This window comes from Chaetodon auriga, chromosome 9 (assembly GCF_051107435.1).
Source record: "Chaetodon auriga isolate fChaAug3 chromosome 9, fChaAug3.hap1, whole genome shotgun sequence".
Classification (NCBI taxonomy): Eukaryota; Metazoa; Chordata; class Actinopteri; order Chaetodontiformes; family Chaetodontidae; genus Chaetodon; species Chaetodon auriga.
Genome location: NC_135082.1, coordinates 8,127,515 through 8,154,955, shown reverse-complemented (window position 1 = coordinate 8,154,955; position 27,441 = coordinate 8,127,515). Strand labels below are relative to the sequence as shown.

At 41.6% G+C, this 27,441-nt stretch overlaps 3 protein-coding genes across 3 annotated transcripts; all 3 read left to right on the top strand.

Annotated features, from left to right (window-relative positions):
• Positions 1 to 2,066: 2,066 nt before the first annotated feature.
• On the top strand, positions 2,067 to 11,656 carry aup1 (AUP1 lipid droplet regulating VLDL assembly factor). Its single transcript, XM_076739683.1, has 12 exons — positions 2,067 to 2,366; positions 3,403 to 3,540; positions 4,131 to 4,281; positions 4,918 to 5,105; positions 6,477 to 6,549; positions 7,139 to 7,212; positions 7,611 to 7,677; positions 7,984 to 8,086; positions 8,201 to 8,338; positions 8,522 to 8,661; positions 8,915 to 9,003; positions 11,281 to 11,656. Exons 1-12 carry the CDS (start codon positions 2,326 to 2,328, stop codon positions 11,324 to 11,326), a joined length of 1,248 nt encoding a protein of 415 aa, XP_076595798.1. The 5' UTR covers positions 2,067 to 2,325; the 3' UTR covers positions 11,327 to 11,656.
• Positions 11,657 to 12,536: 880 nt separating this feature from the next.
• fnta (farnesyltransferase, CAAX box, subunit alpha) lies at positions 12,537 to 16,840 on the top strand. The gene is made up of 9 exons (XM_076739810.1): positions 12,537 to 12,707; positions 13,165 to 13,250; positions 13,415 to 13,529; positions 13,751 to 13,855; positions 14,099 to 14,225; positions 14,458 to 14,606; positions 14,997 to 15,059; positions 15,186 to 15,378; positions 15,558 to 16,840. Exons 1-9 carry the CDS (start codon positions 12,580 to 12,582, stop codon positions 15,711 to 15,713), a joined length of 1,122 nt encoding a protein of 373 aa, XP_076595925.1. The 5' UTR covers positions 12,537 to 12,579; the 3' UTR covers positions 15,714 to 16,840.
• Positions 16,841 to 24,236: 7,396 nt separating this feature from the next.
• On the top strand, positions 24,237 to 25,865 carry tmem271 (transmembrane protein 271). Its single transcript, XM_076738491.1, has one exon. The coding sequence runs from the start codon at positions 24,711 to 24,713 to the stop codon at positions 25,500 to 25,502; it is 792 nt and encodes a 263-aa protein (XP_076594606.1). The 5' UTR covers positions 24,237 to 24,710; the 3' UTR covers positions 25,503 to 25,865.
• The last annotated feature ends 1,576 nt before the right edge of the window (positions 25,866 to 27,441 follow it).

The window sequence follows — 27,441 nt, the reverse complement described above, 5'->3', positions numbered from 1 at the left end:
GATGAAAAAAAAAAATAATAATAATAATAGGTCATCGCACGTATTGGTGACTACAGGGTCATGTGATAACTTGTGCCATCTTTAATAGTAGCAAGTATAACCGAAGAATTTTGGCCCTTTGTTTTATAGAATTATCTTGATACCGTGAAATTTTATGTTTGACGTTGACAGAGCAGAGAAAAAACTGTCAATATATAGCAAATACACTGTGAAGCACCCTGCACAATAATTAAGTACATTCTTCTGGGCATGTACGTCTCAAAATAACCTGGTGTGTGAATGAAAATGGTGCTGCTTTAACGGATACTTTGCTGTAGTGCCATAGTTGATAAACTCATCAAGTCAGTCAGTTCTCATAGGGAATGCAAAGTGCTGCTGTTGTTTTTTGGCAGATGTAGTTGCTGGTAATTTCCCCATTACCCCCGATTATTTTGCATTTAAGTATCTTGCTGAATAATTTCAAGGTAAGAAACTTTTATTAATGCCCAGCATGGAGACTTGGTTGTTGCAGCAGCACCATCTCAGAAATAAGTACAGAGTAAAGAAATAAAGAAACAAAATAGGACAATAATACAAAATAGAAACTATACAAGAGTGTTTGGAGACAAATAGGAGGCTGCTGCAAACACTGAAGGATCTGAGTCTCCTCAGAAAGAAGTCTGCTCTGTCCCTTTCTGAAGTGGGTGTCAGCATTATGAAACTAGTCCAGTTTATTGTTGATTTGGACCCCAAGGTACTTGTATGAGTTCAGTTTCTCCACTTCCTCTCCATGGATGATAGCAGAGACAGGGGGCCTCCTCTTTCTCTGGTAGTCCATCTCCAGCTCCTTGGTTTTGCTGATATTGTGACTGTTGCTGCACCAAGCTCTCTATCTGGCGCCCCCTGTGGTCATAATCTGCGGCGACGCCTCTCAGTGTGGACGGCCCCAGAGGTGGCGTTTTCCTCGATCCTCAGTGCCTTGCCATGTCTCACTACTGTGTGTGTGTGTGTGTGTGTGTGTGTGTGTGTGTGTGTGTGTGGGCGTCGCCGTGGGTGTGCATATGTACAAATGGATGGGTGGGAGGGATGGGTTTTTCTCTGTTTTTATTCATTCATTCATTCATTCATTCATCTTCTATACCCGCGTATGCCTTTCGGGGTTGCGGGGGGTCTGAGCCTATGCCAGCTGTCTATAGGCGAGAGGCAGGGCACACCCTGAACCGGTCGTCAGTCGATTGCAGGGCAACATACAGAGACAGACAACCATTCACACTCACACCTAAGGAAAATTATTAGAGTCACCAGTTAACCTAATGAGCATGTTTTTGGTCTGTGGGAGGAAGCCGGAGTGCCCGGAGAGAACCCACGCATGCACGGGAAGAACATGCAAACTTCACACAGAAAGGCCCTGCCCGACCCTCTGTTTTTATGTTTTCCTTTATAATGTTTTTAACTGTTGTAAAGCACTTTGTGTTGCATTTTATCGTGCATTAAAAGTGCTATATAAATAAAGTTTGATTTGATTTGATTTTGATATCAGTCCTCAGTAATCCTCTTCATTGTTGTTGCTGATGCATCCAACCAACAGTAAAGGCGTTGTCGGAAAACTTTTGGAGGCGGCAGGAACCTGAAGTAGAAGTCCGAGGTAGAGAGTGAAGAGGAATGGTGCCAAATATTTGATTGTCCTATTCCTCTGAATATTAAAAATCTTATTTCCCCCTTAAGTGGCAAACTACTGAAGCCACTGTATAACCGGGGAATAAGGGTTATTGTAATTAGTTGACCTGCAAGCCACTAGAGGGCGACAAATATCGTAACTTTTCAAGGCTTTCCTGCACTGGAACTTTTATTTTGAAAGTAAAAGATCCGATTAAGATACACAGCTATGTCTTTTTATTACACAGCTACAGATTGCATGAAAATAATTGTAATGAGTTACAGGTTAGTAAAAGCACTCGGATATACAACTTGTGCATCTTTAGTCCAAATTCCGCACAGCTATTAATTCACTCGACTTTTATGAAGAATGCATTTTTATTCTGGAGGATCATGGCCGGAAGTATTACTGTAGTTGCTGCTAGCTAAGCACAAGCGCTAGCTCTGCTAGCACCGCGGGCAGGACCATCTACTGGCGATAGCTTAGCCAACATTTTGAACTTGCAGAAATAGGCTACCAGACAACATTTTACTCTACTCTTTCTTACCCACCAGGGGAGCAGTAACGTTAGCTGCCACTTTATCCCTCGACCGACAAAATTGCTGTCGTGAACGTTATGACTAATTTATTTTTAGGGATCAGGTTGTATTCTTAGCATTAGCCTCTGAGCAAAGGTCTGACTGGCCGACATGGAGACTCGGGGGATTGAAGACATGTTTGACTTTCGTCGGTAAGTCAGCTAACGGCAGGCAGCTAATGGCAGCTGCCGTTAACCTTCAGCTAACGCCAATTAGCCACAGTTGCAATAATGTTTCGGTCTTATCCTGGGTTTTCAAGAAATATGATAACGTTATAATGTTATTCGATAGCATCTATCGTTTGCTAGCTAACTGCTGTAGGTTTCCACGGGAAGGGATATCAATCCTTATATAAAAACACGAAGCTAGCTGGCTAACCTAGCTATGTAGTGATGACGTTAACGTAAATGTTTTATTGCTAACGTTTATTATGCAACCTTGCGCAGTGCTAATTTCAGTGTCCACATCAGCTGTAACGTCAGATGCCTCAATCAGCATAGCTATCTTAACCATAAATGGTTGTTGAACTTTGTATAGGAAAGGGCCATTTTTTTCAGATTGCTGTGACTTAAGTTTTCCAAAAGACTCAACTTATTTAAAGCGGACACAGTAGACAGAGATAAAAAGTTATATTCTGTGTATGTGGAGTGAATAACTTTTCCATAAACGTCTTTAAATATTTGATAAGTAAAAGTTGGGCTTCGGTCATGTACTCCAAAACAAACGTGTCCCACCTTTCACATGGATACTGGTGGGACATCAGGCCTGTAATTTGGCTTTGCAGTACTGATTACGGCGTCAGTTTTAGGACAGAGTAGAACTATCTTAATATCGGGCATCCAAGAATGTTCTGCTAATCACGTAGAGACACGTGTAACAGACTGTGGTTAGAAGCGATAGTGAAACTCACATTAATCTCAAAAGAAGGAGACGAGTGATGTTTGCTCTTCAGCAGGGATTAATTATCATACTCGAGATAGTTGAAATACTCAAATTCACAATAAAGCCTTGAATGATACATGGCTTATGTTTAGTTCTGATTATAGTTTGCGCAGTACTTTATGTCCCTGTCAGTGTGATTCATGCGCTCTGTCAAGATTTCACCAGTGATGACATTTCACCCATTTTCAGTTTTCATTTGCTTCATTTAAAAAAAGGCTGTTTACGACTGATTCTGTCTTTGTGCAGGTTTCCCAAAGATGCTGTTGTTCTCCTGCTGTTGCTGGTTTACTTCCCAGTTGGCATTTGTTTGACGTTAATAAGGATTTTTATTGGTGTTCACGTGTTCTTGGTCAGCTGTGCTCTCCCAGAAAGTTTCATTAGGAGGCAAGTATTTTGAAGTATTGGTTTTTCTATGAACACATTTTACTCTCAGTAGTAACAGTTGTAGCTGTGGCAGCAGTAGCTGTAGTAGTCACGTGTGTGTCATTAATAGTAATCCAAGTGTGCATTAATAATAATACTATGATACTAGTAGTAGTGGAGAAACAGTGACTGTCAATGCTAATATGCTATATAATGCATACTATTCATCCCATTTAAAGTAATTGCAGCATGGCTACCTTTCCCAGTTTTAATGAGTGCATTAAATTCAGTCACCCCATTAAATAGCATTAAGGTGAGTGGCTGCTCAGTATATTAGGTATGGTATGTGTCTATTACACAGTGATCTCTTGTAAATGAGATATAGCTCTCAGTAATTTCCATGTTCAAATAAAGGTCATGGCTGTGGCATTGAAACCTTTAACAAAGAGCACTTAATTAGATGACACATGTAAATGACCTGGATGTTGCTGTAAGTGAAAGAAAGCCACACTGAGCTCATCCTTTAAAACAGTATTAATGAGAATTGCCCACTACATGTTAATTAAATACTGCCCCTCATTACATTCACCCTCATTTCTTTGTTCCCTTAGATTTATTGTAAGGATTATGTGCTCAGTCCTGGGGATGCATGTCAGACAGAGAAACCCTCGCTCCAGAGACAGAAACACCAAGCTGTACATGTGCAATCATGTGACAGAGTTCGACCACAACATCATCAACCTTCTGACCACCTGCAATACTGTGAGTGTTTGGCTTTCAAAATCCCCTTTGCTAAACCATGTTATACTGTGTCTTTCAAACATATTGGACATCTCTCATTCATAAAAATACTACATGCTTCCTGTACCATGCACCATGTCTGTAGTGATGTAATTGTGCATATAGCACATATCTCTCAAAAGTTTAAATGTATATGCTGAAAACCGCACAGGGTTAAATCAGAGCTGCATATGTTGCAGTATCAGTACTCATGAATGATCCCTATGAAATGACAAATGGCAAATATCTGTATCTTTCCTTGTGCTTCTGTTTGCATTGATAACTGGTGCACTTACAAACCTTTTTTAGATCACCTACATGTCAGTTTTGCATTTGAACTGCAGTGAATGCTCTCCTAGTGAAACTGCAAGGATGAAAGTGTGTCATGTCCTGTGTGTAAACTTCAATGGCTGCAGGTGACACATGCAGCGTGCAGAGGAGGCAATGTGTGTACTAGTGCATGAAACATATTAAAATCTTACATAGTCAGTGTACAGGTCATCTTTTTATCCCATCTTGACTTTTCTTGTGTTTTACCAGTGCGCATTGTGGTATTTTACTGTGAAACACCGTGAATGCAGAGTTAGGTGAACTTGTCGTGTCTCTTTCTGCTGTTAGCCTCAGTTAGAGGGCTCCACAGGCTTTGTGTGTTGGGCCAGAGGCTTCATGGAAATCCATTCAGCATCTGGCCAGGAAGCTGTAGGAGAGTCTCTTCAGAGGTACTGCTCCACTGAAGGCACCCCACCTTTGCTCCTGTTTCCTGAAGAGGACACCACAAACGGCCGAGCTGCCCTGCTCAAGTTCAGGTTAGTGTGGGATTTAACACATTTGGTTTATGTGTCTGAGGATGGCATAGTTATTTTTTATGAGTAGAATTGGTTGATGTAATGTTAATAGAAAGTATGACCCACCAATGAAAAGTAACACTTTTACACAAATCCTGCTTTGGCTCCCTTGTCTCTGGTTTTGGAGAGTCCTTCATATTTACCTTGAGTAATCAAACTGGTCCTACAGCACAGCAGAAACTGTTTGGGATCAGTATTTCAGTATTTGCACATTGAGACGGTGTTTTGGCCTTATGCCCATGACTTTGGTTGTAAAAAGAAAGACTGATTTAATCAAGCCAGCCACAAATTATCATTCCCCTTCCACGACACTTTGAGATAGAGATGAATTAGTTTGGCGGTTGTTTCCCCCTACTAATTTCCCTCTAGAGTTCTACAGGCAAATTAGTGTAAGGAAGTGAAAGCAGCTGCAAAACTGATTCATTTCTGTCGTTGATGTGAGGAGCTCAGAACCAAGCGTACTCTATCTTCAGCTGAAGTCTCCTGGAGATGCACTGAAACCTAAAAGAGCCAGGAGGAGCACTTCATACTAAGATCAAGAATACTCCAATGCTTTTGTGTGCAGAGTTCAGAAATTCACTTTCTATTAGTTTTTCACTCGACACCAAAGTGACTGTATCATACAAAAAGTCCTTTGTGCCATGTACAAAACACACAGCTAACAAATGAATGAATTTTAAACTGCACAACACAACTTTTGCTTGGGTCTTAGATGATCTCTTTGTTTTGATCTCGGTTTGTCCAGCTGAAAAATAAACAGACATTTTCTTAACTTAAACAGGATTCCCAAAGTTTCATCCCCCTTTCACCCACACTCTATTCTGCAGACCACAGGCAACAGTCTTGTCAAATTCAAAAGTTTTTGGATGAAGCTGCCCTCGTGGGTCAACTTCACCAAGGCAGTGTTGTGGCCTACAAAAGAGAGGTTGAATTATTTGCCACCTGGTTTGATGCAAATTTTTAAAACTTGAATGTTGGGAAAATGGGAAAGAGTTAATAATTGACTTCAGAAGGAAGAATGCGGAGGCCTTCCCAGTGATAATTCAGGGGCTGCAGATAGAGATTATCCAGTCTTACAATTATCTTGGTGTAACTCAGAAGGTCTTTGTTCCACCAGCGGTCAGATTTTGTAATGACCACTTTTAGATGTGGTCTCGATCAATAGCACCTTTCAGGTGTTAATCATGTCTCAAATGGATTTTTATGGTCTTATTTATTTATTTGTTGTGTACAGCGAATGCCATGTGTTTGTGTCTGTATGAGTTTAGGGATTAATATAGCTGCTGCTGTCTTGTCTAATATAATCTACTGAATGTGTTTGTTTCCTCTCAGTTCTTGGCCTTTCTCACTGACTGATTCCATTCAGCCTGTGGCCTTACGGGTGACCAGACCATTGATTGCTTTGGTAATGTCATTTGAATTTGCAAAAACTAAGAATGCAGGAATAAGATACAGAAATGAGATAGATACATTACCATAATGTGATTATCACCATGCACTGTTTGAACCTTGGATGCTGTCTAGAACATCTGAGTGTTATACAACACTCGGTTGGTTGTGACTCGTAAACCATGGAACAATTTGACTGCCTGTAACAAGACACTGAAATGAAAAATGATACCATACAGAGGAAAGAAGGAAATCAATAAGGGAAAATACTGTAATGCATTTTATAGGCAGCTTCCCAGCTATGAAAAATCTTTACAATGTGAGTGAAATTTCCTGGAAGTATCAGCAAGCTGATTAGTGTGGCCTGCTTAACTCTGATCCAGCCGCCTCCGTACCAAGAATAATTCTATATCGTGCTGCAATGAGCAGCTGTAGTTAAAGTCTAGTTGCAGCATTGTTTAGGTCACCAGGACACAATGCCATACATGCTATTGTCCATATCCTCTCTGTGACTGTCTGTGCTTATGTAGTTGAATGTAGAGCATTTCACACGACACTAGAATATAACAGTGAGGCTGACTTCATTGTGTTTTGTCTGTCCACAGAACACCCCAGAGTCAAGTTGGCTGATGGAGCTCTTGTGGACATTTTTTGTTCCATATACAGTGTATCATGTAAGGTACTAAATAATTTGTATCATTATTTCTATCAGCAGTTGCTTTTCAAAGCTGAATCCTGATCTTCTGCAGCTGAATCAATAATAGTCCGATAGTTTAGTTTGTTTTCCTCGTAATCCAGGGCAGGTTTGTGGAGATGCGTGTTATGTAAACTAGATCCACAGAGCATAAGAAAACAAAAGCTGATGAAAGCACGTATCAACAAGTAACGACCCCAGGCTCATCTCTGGCCACTAATGCTGATTAATGAGCTTCAAGTGGTTTTAAAGCTAAATAGCTTTTTGTAATGCTGTGAGTTTTTTTTTTTGAATGGTCTCCTGTTGATTTTCATCATTTCTGTTGCAATAATTATTGTCAGAATTCTTATTTTTCTTTTTTTTGCTTTTCATTTTCATCCCAGTTGGCTTCCACCAGTATCCAGACAAGATGGCGAGTCCATGCAGGAGTTTGCCAACAAAGTCCAGGAGGTAAAACCAGTGTTTATCAGCTGAGTGGATTCAGATAGAGTTTGGTTTTTAATGGTAAAAACAGGCATGCAGAAAAAAATATTATAGCGTAATGTGAGTTTGGTAATTTATCCAACTTCCTGGCCCCTGCACCTATATCCAGATCCTTCTAAAGTAAACTAACTATAGTTCCTTAAAAGCACAACATTACTAGATTTTTGATTCCCCCTGTATTTGTCCATCAGGATCAGTATCTGCCACCTCTTTTCTGCATTTGTACCTCAGTTGTACCTTCAACGTATGTCTTATGTGTGTCTTTAATTTCAGCTACTAGCCAGTGAGCTTGGCTTGGTCTGCACCAAGATCACTAAAGCTGACAAAGCAGAGCACATCAAAAGGAAAAGACACTCTGCACCACAAACATCTACAAGTGAGCCAATAAAAACACACAATACCTACACATCTGACTCTCAATATGGAAGGATTCAGCTGATTATTGTTGAGTTTTTTGGGGGGATGTCATCTGTTCTTTGCTTTGCCTCAGGTGTCAGACCTGCCTCCATTGGCCTTGGTTTCATGGTCCAGAGTCTGGGCACAGATGATCATAGGATTGCTAAAATGGCCCAGCAGGTGAAGGACGTGCTGCCTCATGTCCCATTGAATGTCATTGCAAAGGACTTAGGTAGGCCCCAATTTCAGTGCATGTTTACATTTGGACGCCACGCTGTCACTCTGTGCTGCACTATTATCCACCATCTGCTCTGCCACACTCGGCTCTGTTCATTCAATATGTAACGCATCTTTCAAAGACTCAAACAGGCTTTAAATTGCAGTGCACTTGGACTTGTCTCTTGATTTTGTACAGCAAAAACCAATTGTGTTGACACCACCATAACAAATCTGCTGGAGAGCAAGGAGGAAACTCAGATGGAGGCAACTGGGACGTCGACATTTGGGCCTTCCAAGAGCAGCTCCTACTCCTCTGGCCATGCTCCCACCATAAAGGTTTGATGACTGAAAACACTGCTGTGCCTGAGCTGTCTAAATTCAGATTTTAAGATCCATTTTAGACATATATAAGCATATGAAGATCGTATGTCCTGGGAGGGAATTATACGTTGCATAGAACCGGTTGTTCTGCTACTTTCATGTTGTGTCACATTGATCGATTGTTTTCATATTTGGTCTATCCAGCTTATTTTTTTTATTTTTTTATTTTTTTTTACTAAATTAGATTCCATTTTCTTTCCATCCACAGCCTGCTGCCAAATCTTTTGGGAAATCACCAGCCGACAGACATTTGTCTCTCCAGGAGAGAAAAGAAGCGCTGTATAATTTTGCAAGAAGGTGAGATTTCTTTGCCATCAGCCATGTCACATCATAAAGAAAACAGTAGGAGCAAAACATGAGGTACAGAATTCTGTGAAATCATGCAGCAGAAATGTCTGCCGTACGTTGTGGAATTAGATTTTCCATTAGTCTCTCAACTGTTGTTTCAGTCAGATATTCTGGACTCATTGAGAATGCCCCATGTCTGTTCAGTTCATGTTAATAAGACACCTCAGAGAAAACCCAAGTTGCTTTATTATGCACAACATCTTGCGGTTGTGCAGAGGTGAACAGTTCTGCAATATTCATTTGGTCTGAGATTTACTTGGAATTAATTCCTAGGTTCGTGTCTGTCGCTCAATACTGTTTCTACACAGTGTTAAAGCAGCACCAGGGAGAAGTCTTATGTAAAAATACATCTGTCTGCACTGATTTAGACCCCACAGATTTGCTCTGAAATTCAGACTGACTCTGAAACAGCAGTGAAGGAGCCAGACATTGAGGAGAAAGTGGACTGACCAACAACACAACATCTCTCAAATCAGCTCTGCATATTTTCCTAATGACCAGTTTACCTGATGTTTAAATTTAGACCAGTTGACTAGTCTCTCCTGCTCTGAATAATGGAGCACACTGCAAGCGAACCCACTGACACAACATTTAGTTGACAGTTGTGTGAGTTAAGAAGCCCATTGACTGGCAGCCAGAAATCACTCAACACCAGAGCCATTGTTGTTAGTGAGCATCAAGCAAAATGCTCCTTTTTGTGCTGTGGAGCTAGCTATGTTTGAGCTAATGTTGTTAGCTGCTACGCCACTGTCTAATTGACATGAGCCCTCCAGGGATTTGTACATTTTTTGCAGTTTCTGCCTTAATGAGTCCTTTTCTCTTCATGATGTCGATGTGCACACAGCACCAGTGTCACGTAGCCACCTGGAAGCAGGTGGAGGCAAAAAGATAGAATTACCATAGTTTTAAAGAGGCCATATTATGTTCATTTTCAGGTTCATACTTATATTTTAGATGTCTTCTAGAATAGATTTACATGCTACACATTTTTTTTCTCATAGTGTCTATTGCAGCAGCACTGCTGTTCCAAAAACATAGTATGGCCTCTCTAAAAATTTTTTCTTATGCTGTCATTTAAGAAAAGACCGAAAATAAACAGTCAGCAGACTTCTTGATTTACTTCAAGCAAATGATTTAAATAGCATTTGAATAGGAGTGAATCTGTCCCAAGCTTTTCAATCCATATGAGCAGTTGATCACTATAAGAAGTTTCCACTGTAAAAATAAGTTGAACTGACTACTCCACTAATCACATGCAGCCCCAGTTTTTTCTCTTTGGCTTAAAAAGTCACGTCTATATCATGAGTTGTGAAGGTAAAATGATCGATCAGGTGCTTCATCGCATCGATGGAGATACTGCGTACAAACACATACTCTAACTTAATGCTCTGCTAATCAGTTACTTTTTAAGTTAAAAATGGGTCAAATAAGTATGTGGAAGAAGTTGATCATTGTGATGAACCCCCAGAGAGTCATACCCTGACTCTGCACTTCCCCTCAGCTCTACATGGTGTTTTACACTCTTTTAGCTCATTAATTTGGTTTTATGGCCTTTAGCTTTACTGTGTGGGTTCACTCAGAGCTCTGATCAGCATTGTTTTCAGTCTCAGCGGGCAGCTGTTTTCAGTCACAAAACAGTATGCTGTATTTGCAATTAGCTGGTGAACATAGTGGAGCCAAATATTTTTATCTGGAGCTAAATGGAGATTGAATTTTGAACTTACATTTGTCTGGTAATGTCACTTGAACCACGACTCCAAATGAATGCTAATATTGCTCCGTAGCTGCTGGATGTGTAAACGTGCCACTGTTAGTTTGCGTGTTTGCCACAACAACCTTCATGACAATGTTGTTTACAGCTTGTGGCATTGCCAGTCAGCTGCCCAAAACAGCTCGGAAAAATGCACCCCCAGCGGGCGTCAGTGTGATTACTCTAGGACAAAAAGTATTTCAATGTGTGCTGTATATTGCAGGTGAAAAGCCCCTTTGAAATATGGCTCATCAGTTTGACAGTGGTAGAGTTTGAACATCAGACGCTGCATTTATTTTCATTTGTTCCAGAAAGGCATAAGCAGGACCACATCGAGTGCAACCACAATGAGTCCAGACACTGTTAAAAAGTAGCCTGTAATGAATTGTCTGTCAGGTTAACTGTCTACAGATAGTGTGTGAGAGGTAATGCTCCTTTAAAGTAAATACTGGTTTGCTCTGTGTTCCCTCATCTAGACGCTACATCGAAAAGCACGGACTGGATCAAGAAGACAGTCACTGAACACATTTTGGGTCAAGCCATCATTGAAAACTTGTCAGAGAGAAGCATATTCAACTTGCATAGCTGTATAATTTGAATGGTGATTTTTATATTCTGTCAACAGGTTCTGTTGAAAAACAGATTTTGTTAATTGCAAATACGTAATGAGGAGAAGTATTCGGTACATGTATATGTTGATGGAATGGTGATTATGCATGTGTTTAATTCTTCATTCTGGCTGATACATAATTTTGATAACAATTTGTATTACGATCCACTGACTGTGAATCATCTATTTATTTTTATAATGTCCAGAGTCGTCGATGAAAATAAAGTTCAGCTTGACCTTAAGAATTTGTCACTGACGGTGTTTCGACTGAACGTTCACTCCAATGCCCAAAGCTTGGCTGGAGAAAGAAAATGAAGGTTAAATGTGAATTGTATATAATCTGTGTTTTCAGTAATTCATTTGCAAATATAAGGACTGCTGTTAAGGTTTTATAGTTTCAAATTCATGTCCAAATCCTGCCGTAAGAGGGAGTCAGAGAGCACAGTGCTTGTGCCACTTACACACTTCGTCAGAAAACTAGTCTGGAGTCTCGTTTGCCCTCCTGAGGCCAGATCATACAAAACAATACAACCAAAAGGCCTGAGACTGCTGAGTAACGGTGATTCATGCACTATGAGTTTATGAAATAATGTGAATATGAGCAAACGTGTAGGAGCAAGTTGAAATAAGTAGATTGGTCATATCCTGTTGAAGCACGAAAAACAAATGTCTTGAGTTTTAATGACTGTGATACTTTATTGCAGGGTGAATGGATGTTAAAATGCAGATCGGAAAACCTAGTCAGATGATAAAAACATAACATATTAACTTAAAAGTGACTGGCCTACATGCATAAAAAATCTCGAATGGCGAAGTTTGTGCCAGGTCTGACATCCTGTGTGGCCGCCGGTCAGCAGTAGTGGCCACTTTGAAGTAAACTTTCCTGTGCCGTAAACGTCACATCTCTGCAGCTCGTGTATCAGACAAGTGTAGAAAAGCGGTCAAGGTGTGTCGTCTGAGTTGACATTAGCGCAGACAGTCGTCGGTCAGGTTGTTTGTTTGACACCTGCTAACGCTGCGGATTTGCAACTGGCTGATATTTTGTACCTGTTGGGACACGTATTGTCCGTGTAGCACGTGAAGGCAGCTATGCGTTCCACCGGATGTGACGTTTTCGCTCTTCCTCACAACACAGACGAGATTGTTCACAGCTACGAAGTTCACGATGTCAGGTGTCGAGGACATTTCTAATGAATCTGTAGACGTCAAAGAGGACAAAGAGTTTGATGTAGAGGCTGAGGACCACCTCGGGGGGGATTATTTTGTTGACCCCACTCGGTATTTATTTTACAGGTAGTGTTTGTTTATCTTTTTCCGTTAGTGTTTGGGTGGCTAGCTTGTTAGCTGCTTAAACGATAGCTACTACTACTTCATCCAGTAACTTTAGTTTGCAGTAACAGTTGTAGTTTAGTGTCGGATTCGTTGGTGAGTTAAGTTAATGTTTGTCATTGTAACGTTTCCACCGGCGTCACTGGAATCAATATCAAACGTTAAACGATTACTTATTGAAATAGTGTTGTGCTAATTGACTTAAGTTCATCTCCAGCCCTACCAAGGAAGAACACTCAAGAAACGAATAAAGGCTCCGATAACACGTGCCTATGCAACGGTGCACGCTCATTATTTCACTTATCAATTTCTATCTTAACAGTAACACAGTACTGTAAGGAGTGCTAGCTACATTAGCTACATTCAGGCAGTGTTGTAGGCTAGGAGCCAGGAAATCCACCTCCATGTTTTCGTGTTTCAGAGACAGAAAGGAGTGGGCTGACCTGGAGCCTGTTCCTCAGGATGATGGACCAAATCCTGTAGTGAAGATCGCCTACTCTGAAAAGTGTAAGATTGTTAGTAAGAGATGAGAGTCACATAGAAGACACCACACAGATGAAAGTGACAAGCAAACACGACTCATGGCTTGTGCCACAATACAAAACAATTGTAATAATTACACTGGAGACAGTAGACTGAAAACCATTCATAACGTGTATTTCTTCCAACAGTCTCTGATGTTTATGACTATTTCCGTGCACTCCTGAAGAATGATGAAAGAAGCGAGCGGGCTTTCGCCTTGACAGCGGACGCCATCGAGCTGAATGCTGCTAATTACACAGTTTGGTGAGTACGCTGCATGTTTGGAATATGGAAAACCAATGTGCTGTTTAGTAGTGTTTCATTTTCATAGTATAGTGGGGAACAAAGACAAGAGGGATGAATTGCTGTTTAAAATGCATCTCCTCAGTCAAACAGTAAGATACTTCTCTTTGGGTCTCAAGTTTGGATAGTGTTTAGAAATGTGAAACTGTACTGTAACACTTCCTGGGTTTGGGTATGTTCAGGCACTACAGGCGAGTACTACTGCAAGCCCTGTCAAAGGACCTGAGGGAGGAGATGAGGTACATTACTGCCATCATTGAGGAGCAACCCAAAAACTACCAAGTCTGGTGAGTGCTGGCAAATTTCAGGTTACATGATTGTGTAGCAGTTTTTATATAATGCGACACTACTTGAGAAAGTAGTCCTGTGTATGCAAAGCATTTGAAAAGGCTGTCTACGTTAATACCTGTTATCATATCTCAATAATGAAACAAACTTGGGTTGAAAGAAAAACGCAATGAACATAATAAATTGATCCAGTTTAACGAAAGCATTAGAAAATAAGACTAGTTCTCTAAACTCCTCCTCAGGCATCACAGACGTATGGTGGTGGAGTGGTTGAATGACCCCTCAGAGGAACTGGAGTTCATTGCTGACATTCTCAGCCAAGATGCAAAGAATTACCACGCCTGGCAGCACAGACAGTGGGTCATCCAGGTAGGTGTTGGAGCAGAGTTTGGCTTCAGAAATCAGGGCTGAGATCCAGTTTCCTACCCACAGTGAGCGCTCGATGAGAATGAATCCTTTGCTTGTTCATTTTTTTGTTTGTTGATGTGCTGTTGAAGTACCTCAGTGGTCAGTATTTGTCTCAGGCATTGCAGGGCAACCATTAAAAGCACTGCATGATTACACAAATGTGTTGCCAACATTTGTCTTCTTCACTCTCCAGGAGTACAAACTCTGGGACAATGAGCTGGAGTTTGTGGAGAATCTCTTGGAAGACGATGTGAGAAACAATTCTGCGTGGAACCAGAGGCATTTTGTAATTTCTCACACTACAGGCTTCTCTGATCCTGCCATAGTGGAGAGAGAGATTCAGTGAGTGTTTTCTCAAAATCTGGACCATTTGGGCACAAAGTCAATATGCACCTTTCAAGGTGGATGAAAAGTTCTTACCTTACATAACCTCTAATTAAAGGACTTCAGGCTTTACATGCAAAGAGATATTGTATATGGTTAACTGCTGAGGGGGCAATACATTTCACTGAAACCAAAGACAGTATTTCAGAGGAATGTTTTCTTGTGTGATGAGCACAATGTCCTGTATTACCTGTACTTTCCAAAGTATAGATGTCCTTTGAATAAGCTCTGTGACTACAAGCTTTTTTTTTTTTAATCATAGAGCTGACATTGTTCTGCCTTGGTATGTGCAGGTGCACTCAGTGTTCTGCTGCATAAATTTGACTGGTTTTCCTTTTTTTGTGGAAGGTATTGTCTGAACCAGATCAGGAAGGCTCCCCACAATGAAAGTGCATGGAACTATTTGAAAGGGTAAGATTTTCACATATTGGAACTTTTTTCACACACAGATATATATATATGTACGTATGTATGTATGTATGTATGAAAAAGCTCACTGACAGTATCCTCTCTGTTTTATATTTCTCTCTCCCCAAGGATGCTGCAAGACAGAGGTCTGTCATCTCCGCCAGGCCTGCTGGAGAGGGTCCTGGAGCTGAAGGAGACACACTGTTCACCTTATCTTCTAGCATTTCTTTTTGATTGCTATGAGGATGCTTTGGAGAACGGCAACCAAAAAGAAAATTTTGGGGAAGAGGAACGAAAGGAAACTTTAAGAAAGGCTCTAGAAGTAAGGCTTTTACTACAAGCTTAGAAATTGTTACCACTTTGTCAGATTTCTGAAGGTGTGTTTGAGGGAGTGCGCTGCTTGCTGAGAAGAAATGAGGATTATTTTGTTTTAGAAATAAACTGAAAATCATGCCTTTTTTGTTTTCTCACCCCTCTTGTGTTTGTTCCTCCCCCTTAAAGATTTGTGAACTTCTGGCACAGGAGAAGGACACCATTCGTAAAGAGTACTGGCTGTTTCTGGGTCGTTCTTTGAAGAGCAAATCTGGAAGCAATGGCACCTCTGACGAGCCTCCTGAACCAATAGTCCCGGCATCTGGGCAGCCTGAGATGAGCTAGACAACTACCAGGAGACTTGCACCATTTCCACCCCGACCCTTCTTCATCAGCACTGTTGGCAGAACCAACCCATGCAGTTTGATGTTACTGTAAATTGCTCTAATGGCTGCAGACGTTTCTTTAAATAACCACTAACATGAGATCACCTAAGGGGGTGATCCTGTTTGATTTCACTGAGGTGAAATCAAACAGGTACATGGCAAAAAATACATGGAAATCCCCCTCCTTCCAGAGTTTGATAACATTTGTATCAGAAACACGCTTCTTTTGGAACATAGTGGATTGCATGCAGCGTCCAAACTTACCACCCATCTCTCGCCAAACGCTGATTAAAAATCTACATCGGTGAATAAAATAAATGAGGTCAGCCATCATTGGCAGGTTTGCTGAAATAGTTTTCCTTCACTGTAAACTTCCATCGGGCTCGGGCAGATCAGCCTGAAAGGAAAATGAAGAGCATGGTGGAAGTATGTTTGATACATACATGCAATGACCAGCAGTGTTTGCCACTGCACATTTTTAATTCTTCATGTCATTGTATCTTTTTTTTTATGGCCGGTTTAAGAATATTTTGGCCAATAATATTTTGGACCTTGGTTACATGGCAGTTATGTGGCACCTTTTTTTTCCCCCTCATGCATCATCACCCATCACCTCTCTCCATGTGAATCTGAGTACGTCACTGCTTTTGTCTTCTGAACTGACCGCTCCAAATCTGAGTTTAACAGCAGTCCCCATGCCATGAGTACCAGTAATCCTCTGCGAGTGTGTTTGCATGCACACGTAAATCAATTTAATGTCTTTGAATGATGGCAGGTACGCATCTTCAGTTAGTATCTTGTGAGAGAGAAAAAAAATGTGCACTAGCAGGAGCATTCAGACATGTTTCTTATTTGTTTGTGTTGCTTTTGAACATAATTTCTAAGTTAGTTTAGTGGCAAAACAGAAGTTTACTTGTTGACTTAATTCCAAAAGACTTTAAATGGAGCATTGTGTGCATGGAAACCCACACTTCATATACATCCTGCAGTATTTTTTGATCGTTTGATGGTGTTAGTCAGAGAATACATGTACTTGTGTTGTAACTGAGGGAAAAGTATGAAACAATAAAACTGTTTGTAGTAATACTCAGAGTGGTTTGTAAAAGTCATTGATAACAAAACGGATGAAGTGCAGTGGTATGCTGCTGCATTCTGATCAATGGTTCACACAGCATCACTGCGCTCCCTTTTTATCCAAATCTATATCAGATGCTCTAAATGAGCCACTTTGTTACAATTGGGCAGAGTTTGTTCTGTTTGGTCCTCTGAGCTGTGCTGCCAGGAGAAAGCCAGTGAGCCCCTGTGCACACAGCACATATATTGACACTCACAGCCTCATGTCCTGGACTCCCTCGGAGCAAGGAAATGGATTTACTCCACTAGATGCAGCTGTTTCTACTTCTGCTGACACTACAACGCAATCCATGCTTCCAGTTTCTAACCAAGCAGTTGCTTCGCCAGCAGAGTGTAATTACAGCTTCTCTAAATACTTGATATTAGAGAAGGACAGCTTGCTTTTCTCTGCCTTTCCTCCCTAATGTGGAGGACACTGTGATCGGCAAGTTCACGTCATCTGCAGTTATGACATGAGCCTGTGGGCAGAACCACACTGTGATACTGCAGGGCAGAAAGGAAAAAGCTGTGATTAATTTAGTCTGATATACAAGGCACCCCTCTTCTCCTTTAACTGAATGTAATGGTTGTGTTGGTGTGACTTTGAGTAAATCTGCATGAGTGTGAAGCAGCTGCTTCGTTGATTAAGACCAGCAACAAAACAGGCCACGGTTCTAACAATCCAGGCTGCCAAGTGAATATGAATGTTGGATGCAGTGTTTCAACTTATTAAACTAAGCAGATCAGGTACTTGCTGCAGCACTTGGAGCATTGTTTGGAGGACAGTGTTCCCTAGTGGTTAAACCCAGAACAAAACAACAAAAAGGGTCCCAGACAGTGTGTAATTAAAATACTAATTAAACCCAGCACAAGTCCCACAAACCACCCAGGTTCTCTTGCAGTCTGCAGGCTATGGAAGTTATTAAATACAGGTGAGACAGACTGCAGCCAAGAGCATGTCGTCTGTTCTGGTGTCCATATGTGACTTCTGCAACAGCAGTTATCATGAAGGCTGGTCATGCCACTGGTTACTTTTTAAGATGCATGCGCAGACACAGTGGATTAACAGGAGACCAGTGTATCGGTGTAGAGTCCTGGACGAGATCCAGCTCAGTTCTGAGACATCTGTTTCTTATAAATGGTGGAGAAGGCAGCTAATCCTGTGTGGGATTCTGCAGCCGCTCTGTTTATCATAGAGTCAGCCACATGTTTTTTTTTTTAAAAAAAAAACAACAACACTGAGACACAGGAGATTTGATACCAGAACCATACAGCACATGTAAGATTTTTGAGGGGGCACATATTTGCATAAATACTGTATTTTCACAGTGTAATTCAATACAGGAAACAGATGGTAAAATCAGATGAAAGGAACCTGCAAATTTGGAGGAAGCAGTGAAAAACTAACTCGTGACTCGTTGTTGTTGGATTTTTTTTTACATCCAAAAATGTCCTAGGTAAGGTTTAGAGAGTTTTTATTGTGCTGAGAGAATACCCAGATATGACTGCTATGCCAAAAAATAAAGATTTTATTTACAATGAATTTAAATGGAAAAAACTTACAAAACAGTTTTGCCCCATTCTACAATTGCATACATGCAGCCAGCTGAGATGACTCAAACAATACAAGAAAGCATAAATTAAAAATGGCCTCTGTTCTTCCTGTCCTCAGCCGCCCTTTGACACGGCAAAAAGATCATACAAAAAATGCCCCATACAATGAAAGGTCCACTAAAGTGAATACTGAACACTGGGGAAAAACAGTGGTTCCAGCAGTTTGGCCCTTGTCTATTTGATCACAGCACACTGAAATAGAGCAATAAGCAGCAGGCCTGACATGTGTGCAACGAAAGTCCTGAAAAGATTAAAAGCATCAATGACATGATCCTACAACAGGTGTTCCCTGTGTGTACAAAACCTGCTTGTTGTCCAAAACTATTAAAATCACATCAGTGACTCATGCTGGTACCTTGGCTAACATTCATCACAACGAACAAGGCCACTTAAGTTTGAGTTGATCCCACTTACACTGTGCTGGTGCCTTAAATACTCACTATTGTACAAAATTTGCTTTAATCCCTGGTTGATAACAGTCCCCTGAAAATGCACCTCTACACATTTTATTTCTTTTTGAGTAACAAATGCTGAAACCTACAGTGTCCAGGATATTATCAGCCTTTTTTTTTTTTTTTTAAATGAAATTATTGTTTTTTTAGGCTGAGGCTGAGAGCCACAAACAGGGTCAGAAAGTGAGACATTGTTGGTTTTGAGTCTTTACATGAGATTTGTTGAGAATCAGAGAAGTATAGAATATCATCTGCCCTGTTCTTTAAGGAACCACTCACAATTCCAGCCCCTCACCAAACATAGTAAAATGCAAGTCATATCCCTCTCTCGCCCCCTACGTTTCATTTCTGTATCTACAGCATCATTATTCATAAAAAGGCAATCTTTAGAGAGAAAAACCTCACCGACTGTGTTTTATTAACCTCATGTATGTGATCATCATCCGTACACCTCCACCATCCTACTAATGAACCACTGTCATAGCCTGATCATCATCATCATCATCATCATCATCATCATCATCATCATCATCCCCATCCCAGGGGGTCTTTTGATAAAACCTACATGGATATCCATTAAACAAATGCCACTATTAATATTCGTCAAGACATAGCAGAACAATCACAATGATGGTACTGAATGTGGAAAAAAAATGTACTAATGCATTAATCAGGTTTCTACATCTGCTGTCATCCAGGCCGGTCAGTCAATGGCTGATGGATGATTTAGAACTGATTTCAATTCTTCCAAGTATAAACAAATTTAACTGAGTGGGATGTTGAATGAGCAGACGCTGCTCGCGCTGTTGTTAGTCTTTATGATTTAAACCTATTTCCATGATTAAGTTCATGTAGCTGTTTGTGGCCTTTGCTCTGTGAAAATATAATTTACAAATAATCTTTGATTGAAAGTCCACTCCATGTAAATACTGAAGATATTTATAAGTGGATGATTAGTTCTGTGATATCAATTAGTGTAAATGAAGATGACCAGGCAAAGAGTTTAAAAGTTAAATTGAGTTTTGATTTAGATTATGAGAAGAAATTGCTTTCAATTGCTGTGAATTTCTTTGAGACAGTGACTGATAATGGCGATGGTAACACTGGTGACAGCACTGATAATTATGGTGGCTGTATGTTGTGGGCTGATACTGTGTTTATGTACGGAGCCCGACATTATATTTCATGTGTTTTTACTCTAAAGGAAGCTGCAAAGATTCACCTTTTCCTACTGGCTGCTATTCTCCCTCGTGGTGAAACAACCTTTCAAAGAGCATGTACTGTAGATAATGCTACACTTAAGACTCCATTGACCCAAGTCTGCTGACATTCCCTTAATGTTTTCAGCCTTTTTTAAAAGGTAGTTGTACAAGGGAATCCTCCAGGTATATTAAATTATTCCATTAAGCTTCCAAAAACATTATCATGCAATTATGGTATTTTATTGGTATTTTCATGCCAAAATGATCCCAATACTTCACTTAAAGCCACTTGGGTGCAGAACAGCATCTTCAAAATACAGCAAACATCAAATAAAGTTGATATGACTAACATGTTAGCAAGAAGTTGCTGCAAACAGTTCATTTCTCCAGACAAGGAGAAACATTAGCATTCATTTGTGGTGGTGTTTCTGGCCAGCTGATGAATTTAAGTCCAATTCACTATGTTCACAAGCTAATGTTAGCTGCTAATGTTTTCTAGCTGAGTTTGGTAGGTGGCTTAAAGTGGGTATATCAGAGCTTGAAAACAGCTAAAAACAGCAACCTGTCATGAATGATTTTCTGTGTGTTTGCCAAGACAAGCAACACCTTTCATGTCAGACATAGTCATTTGATCCATTGCTAATATAAAAATATTGATCAATGCAGCTTTAAATAATACTCTCGCCTCTGGACCACCTCGCTTCTTTGTTCATTTTCCTTACAGTCATGCCCATTTGACAGGCTTGTCCCTTGCCTTATCCTGGCCAGACAGGTCTTCCGCCTCTGTATTGATTCTATATAGTTCTGAGTCAATTCCTAAAACACTGAGTCCCTCCCAGCTCCAGGTAACAGCAGTGGAGACTATTTTAGATTCATTAATATTTATGGGCTCACACAGGATTTTACAGGCTGACCTGTCACCGCTGTTGTAACTGCTGCTGTAAAACTGCATCTCAGGTGCCGAAACAGTCCCTTCGCTGCTGACTCTTAGCACTGCTGGAGCAATGGGCCTTCAATACACACACACATTTGCACACGCCACATCCATGTTTGCTTGGTCATATTTTCCTGACACTGCTGGGTAAAATGTACTGTAGTGTTAACATACAGATCCAAAGAGTGTCCTCCACACTGAAATCAATTTTTAGTTACCTCTTCAGTGGTCTACAGCCTTCCACCTCTTGCAGCTCTGTGTGTGTGTGTGTGTGTGTGTGTGTGTGTGTGTGTGTGTGTGTGTGTGTGTGTGTGTGAGTATGTGTGTGTGTGTGTGTGTGTGTGTGTGTGTGTGTGTGTGTGTGTGTACCTGTTTGGATGGGAATTACTTTCCTCCTTGGTAGCAGCATCTTCCAGGTTTGTGACCATGACAGGGAAATTGTCTGTGTTATGGAGGTGAGCAGGGCTCTGCTTGAGCCCTGGTGAAAGACATATGCTGTTAACAACTTCTGCTTCATCAAATTTGTCAGACAATTGAATCCAGTCATTTTCCTTGAGATTAAAATGCATGCTGCGTACCTATGACTGCTCCTACTGTGAGTTAACTAAAGCCATTTCCCAAGCTGGCCTGGTCCAAGTTTATTTGTATAGCTCTTAATCACAGTTACAGTCTCAAAAGGCTTCACAACGCCCACATTATGGAACAAGTAATGTGAAAACTGGTTTGAATCTGCTGGTCAGCAAAGCATGGACATTATACAATGCTCTAACAGAAGGGTGGACTAAGAGTTGTGGTTTACCTGCTGAAGTCTGGTCTGTCTGGGTCAAAAGATGTGGGGCGACGGGGCAGTCAGTCCTGTTCATGCCGCTGATGGTGTTGACATCGACAGCACTGACCCACACTGGGTGAGATACTGACTGCCAGCAGGCAGGACTGCCAATCAATCAAGCAATCAGCAGATCATCAACACATCATTCACAGCACTTTCTCTTATCTGCAAACCTATGCAAAGTAGTAATGACCTAATTAGACTCCTGCTCACACACACTTACTGGCAGCTGTACTGGTACAGTCAATGAGGTGGCTCATTGAGATGAATGGGTGGGCGAGGGCTTTCCCCGGTGTAATTCTCTCACCTGCACCCATCAAAGGTTTGGTTCATTAAGTCAAAAACTCATGCTTGTCCTCTCAAAGTTTTCACATTCAGGGTAAATGAATTGGAAACAGATCAAATCCAACAACCTGCAACAATTTGCCAGCAGGCCACACCATGAGATCATTTTACATATCCTTGGACTTTTCTCAGGTGGTTGCCTCGAGTTTGGATACTAATTCTATCATTTTTCTGATGTTTCCAGCTGACTGGCTCTATGACACATCTTTGTTTTTGGCCACAGTAGCAGTGTGGCTCTGTAGGAAGCAATGTCAGTCTTTCAGTCGGTCTAACACTTTGAAATATCTCATCACCTGTTGCCATGAAAAGGTGAAACCTTCATGGTCCCCTGAGGATGATTTCTAATGACTTTGCTGATGCTTGACTTTGCTCTTGTGCCACCACAAGGTTGACCTTTGTGCTTCTGTGTGAAATGTCTTGACAAATATCTCAATTTTAATTTAGCCAAGACTTGACTGTGTTTGTGACCAGGTACCTACAAAACTAAAAACTTTCCCCAAAGCCTTGGCTGTACTATGTTTACTGCAAATTAGCAAATGCATGCTAACAAGCCAAACTAACTTAACACCTGATGTAGCACTTTCAGTTAGCACATACAACTTTTAGTTTTATTTGCATGTACTTTTTAATTATATACTTTTTAGCATTTCAACTGTCTATTTTATTATTATGTCCAACGTGTTTTACTGAGATGTGTGTGCTCTTTTACGAATACTTTCTGACCTGAACTGAACGCATCTTGTTAGCATGCTGGCGTTAGCATGTAGCTCAGAACCCCCTGTCTCACAGAGCTGCCAACATGGCTGCAAACTCTCACAGTCTTTCCTTAAAACTTATCCGACCCAGTCTGATCCTCACGCTCTTCTAACCCGCATTAAGTAAAAATATGAACTTTGGGATAAAATAAAACCTCCATATCCATCTCTGAAATGTTCCCAGAAACACATTTTATATCCAGGTATTTATATCTGCCATCTGCCTGCTGCTCTCGTCGTTCAATAGGAAACATATTGGACTTCATGCTCAAACATGTACTTTTAGACTGTGGGCTGAATCAGCTTCTGTTTGGCATTACAGCACCGACTTACGATGACTCACACGGTATGTCCTTCTACATTTGTTTTGGGACTTAAGAGGATTTCTCAGAAAAAAAAAACAAAAAAAAAAACCTTTACATCTGTCCTGTAATACTCGCAGCCTTATCCTCTTGATTTCTCTGTTTGTCTGTGGCCCTCTGATTCTCCATCACACCAAGGTCATCTGCGCACTAAACAAACAAACAAACAAACAAACAAACAGACCGCAGTTATGTCCCCACCTACACAACAAGTCATTAAATCTGTGCTAAATAAAACGTGAGAAGTATCTCCAAGCTTCTCCTAGTGTATTGTTTCTGCGGGAGGTTGGCCGGGAGGAGAGATGTTGAGCAGTCCAGTCAGCTGCCATCTGGCCCGGGCTGGATGTTTCAGCACCACGGACAGCGCACAGCCTCCGTCCACCCTCAGCAGCTCTGCTCTGTTATTCATGCTTTTGTTCATGATTTCCAGAAATATCCCGCCGACAAACAACCTTATTATGCAAGGATGACATGGATCTATCACCGCATGCATGCAGCTATATATATTATCCACAGGATTGAGACGAATGGAGTTCTAAAATCATATCATTGTAGAGATTAGAATTAACCAAAACCCCTCTTATCCTTTTACTAGCAGGAAAACAAGTTAGCCCCAGCGCAAATTAAATTCATTGACTCACAGTTACTGCTACCAAAGTGACTTTACTACGAGGCTGGGGGCTTTAAAGGTGTGTGAAGAAATTAATGTTCCTGAAAGCCAGTGATTTCTGTTCCTGCTGGCGTTTGTTTTCTCGATCACCAGCCAAAAGTCGTTTACCCACCGTTTCATTTTACGCCCCGTCGCCATAAAGTCACTACGGGCCACTTGAGGCACATTTAAAGACCCTGTAGGAGTGTTGCAGTGATTTGGAGGCCTGTGGGTCATTGGTCATTGGTCCACAGGACCCTCAAACATCTCCGGCTCAAGCAGCCGCCTCCTTCTCTGCCACAAAAACGCCACACACCATTCAATCCGACGACTTGGCGGACTGCGGATGCGACTCTCTCTTCAGGAGCAGAAAAAAAAGGAAAAACTTTTGGTCAGGAGAGTGCTTCAACAACGGTTATGTGATCAGGGGTAAAGTGATCATTGCTTGTGTATGGATTATCGATAGGCCTGCTGTAAGTGCAAAAAGGACGCCGTTCTTGGCATTAGTTATTTATATATTCCTGTAAAGCGGCGGGGATGCGAGAGAGACGCCACAGCGGCGAGGATCGCCCGCTCTGAACCGGAGGAGTCACCGGCAGATGATGTCCCAATGTGAGAGTGCTTCCAGAGGAGACGAAGGAGAGGACGAAGGAGGATGAAGAAGGGGGGAGAGGGATCGAGAGCGGCAGAGGTGGAATATAATGAAGTTGAGTGGGAAAGGACTGTGCGCCGTCTTCTCCAGCACCCTCCTCTTCGTGTGCGCCCTGAGCGAAGTTGTCGTTGGATTAAGATGCGTCTCGTTGGGATCTACGGTGAGAGCGCATTTCCACCTCGGCGCCGCGGCAGGGGCTTTCTACTCCGGGCTACTTGTGGGAGTCGGGCAGGTCCTGCTGGGCTCCGCGCTGCTCTTGTGCAGGGACAAGCCCGGCTGCAGGAATTTCTTTCTCATCGGTGTTGTGGTCTTCTTGTTGGGGGTCCTCACCGCCTTCTCCGGCGCGGTGGTGGACGGGGACACCGCTTCTCTGGTGGAGAGAAAATATTCCCATTACTGCTTCCACTCTTTGGTTGTGAACCCTGCCTGCGAGCAGCTGAGGGATTACCAGCGGAGTCTGGTCATCTCCACTGTTCTCAGCACCTTGGAGTGCGTCCTCGGGCTCATCAACCTGGTGGTCATCAAAAGGTACAAAACAGCACAGTTTTCTAGGAGCCGACAGTCTCAGCGGCAGCGCGCCGGCGGGATCATCTTCAGTGAGGAGCGGGACTGCTCCTCGGCGGATTTCCAGCCGGTGTCTTACATCAATTTGGGTGTTTTTAACGTCTTCGATGAGACAGGTGCAGAAGTACAGTGCGGGGGACACCCGTCAATCGAGCTGCCGGGATACTCGCCCACGGACCCGGAGCTCAATCACTGCTTTCCTTTCTCCTACCCGCTCCCCAGTGAACTGCCGCCCGCATACGAGGACATTTTCCCCGCCGAGGCATGCAACACATAGCCGCTCTGGAGCAGCGCTCTCCTCTGCTGTGACAATCAGTGACTTTGTGCTTAAACAGTCCCCCTCTTCTCCTCCTCTTCAAACACCCCCCAACAAAAACCAGTAAGTTGCACAGGAGGACAACAGCAGTGAATTTTAATTCATTCCTTCTCATTCTGATATTTCATTACATCTGCCTGGTAGCTTATATTGTGCATCACCAGTCAGACTGATGTAGACGAACAGATCAAAGGGATACAGGCCCAGGCAGTGCAGGCACATCAAGGCTCATAACAGCTTGTTAGTATAACAAAGGCAGAGTTTGTGTTTTGAATGTTTGCTGTTAATATTTTTACTTGTGAATAAAAAGTGTATTTAACCTCACCTGATGTCAATCAAGCTGCTGCCAGTATAGCTTTTGGATATCCTGTGGATGCTGTGGTCAATCTGAACTTCATTTTCAAGGGTTCAGCCAGCTTCTCCTGGTGCAGTGTTGCTCAACAGCTAAACCTTTTTATTTTGTATAAAAATCAAGAGCCGCCTTTAGTATATAAGCAGTTATTTTAAACTCTATAAGTTTTCATCATCCTGCCATAATGCTGACAAAAGACTCAGCATCTTACACTCAGTGTGGTTCTGCTTTAAAGGCACACTGCAGTGATTTATCATTTCATTTTCATAAAGTTGAAGGGGGACTCTAAAGAGACAAATGTTAGCAGGAGTGTTCAAAATTGAAGTATCAGAGGGCAAAATACCCTGACTTTTCCCTGGTATGAGTCAGTCTCTAAAACACTAGCCTCTTTCATAACACTGCCCTTGTCTGGTAAACATCTTTTAAACTCCACGCCCTCAGTTTTTAATGCAGGCAAATTTGTTGTCTCTAAGCTCAAGCTGAGATAAGCCTTATGACATCACTATGACATCATCACGGTTATTTTTTAGGACACTTTTGAAGGCCCCCCTCCACAGCCGCAAAACATTATATACCTTTCTCCCCAGGGCGAGTAGCACATCTCATGATGAGTAAAGTAAAGTTGATGTATAAAATTGGTGGAGTGCATCTTTAAGGCTCTGTTCTGTGGAAATCACCCAACAGATCAAAGATAACCCTGTGAAATTGGTAATATTCATATTACTGTTATCAGCGATAATGAGTATGCGGGGTATCAGAGCAAACAGAGGGACTGTCTGAGCCTGAATGCACCATTTGCTTTAAAGTAGCGGGAGGGTAATGATACAAAATCCCTCATTTCTTGGGTCTTTTAATGCACTCTCAGATGTAGCAAGCTGTCCAGATATGATACAGAGTGAAGGTGGTCCCACATCGTTTCCAAAGGATTGAAACCACGCAGCACTGCTTCCCATATTGTTCCATTTGACGTGACTTGAAGTCATTTAGAAAGTCGACCACAAACAAATAACCACATCAGCTCTCAGCACAGATCCTCCCGGTTCCATCAAAACCTTTTCAGCCTCACTGTTACTAATTTCACTGAACAACAGTGGCAGAATAAATTGAATAAATGAAAAAAATAGATTTGGCTGTCATCATTATGTACCCACCTTCAGACAACACTTCCCTGTGGTAAATTAAATTAAAATGGTCCCTATTCCCTCAAATTAAAGGCCTCCAATGAGCACCTGTGGCCGAATGTTTCTCCAGAGGTACTTTGAGAGAAAAACTTTAAGGAATGCTGTACTGGCTCAGTGTAATAATCCCCCTCTTATCCTTTTCAAACCATGTGATGATGCTTTCCACTCACTCATTCCACTTGGGCTGGGCTTTGTGTGCCAGAGCTGAATGCATGATAGACAAGAAAGAGAAAAAACAAACCCTGCTCTTCTCTTTCTTCTAGCATTTCAAGCCAGTAAAAAATACAGCTATAACCCGAGATTAACTCAGCAACCAACCGGAGAACAAAAGAGGTCTTCAGGGAGCTGCTGTCCTAAAAGTTTCATG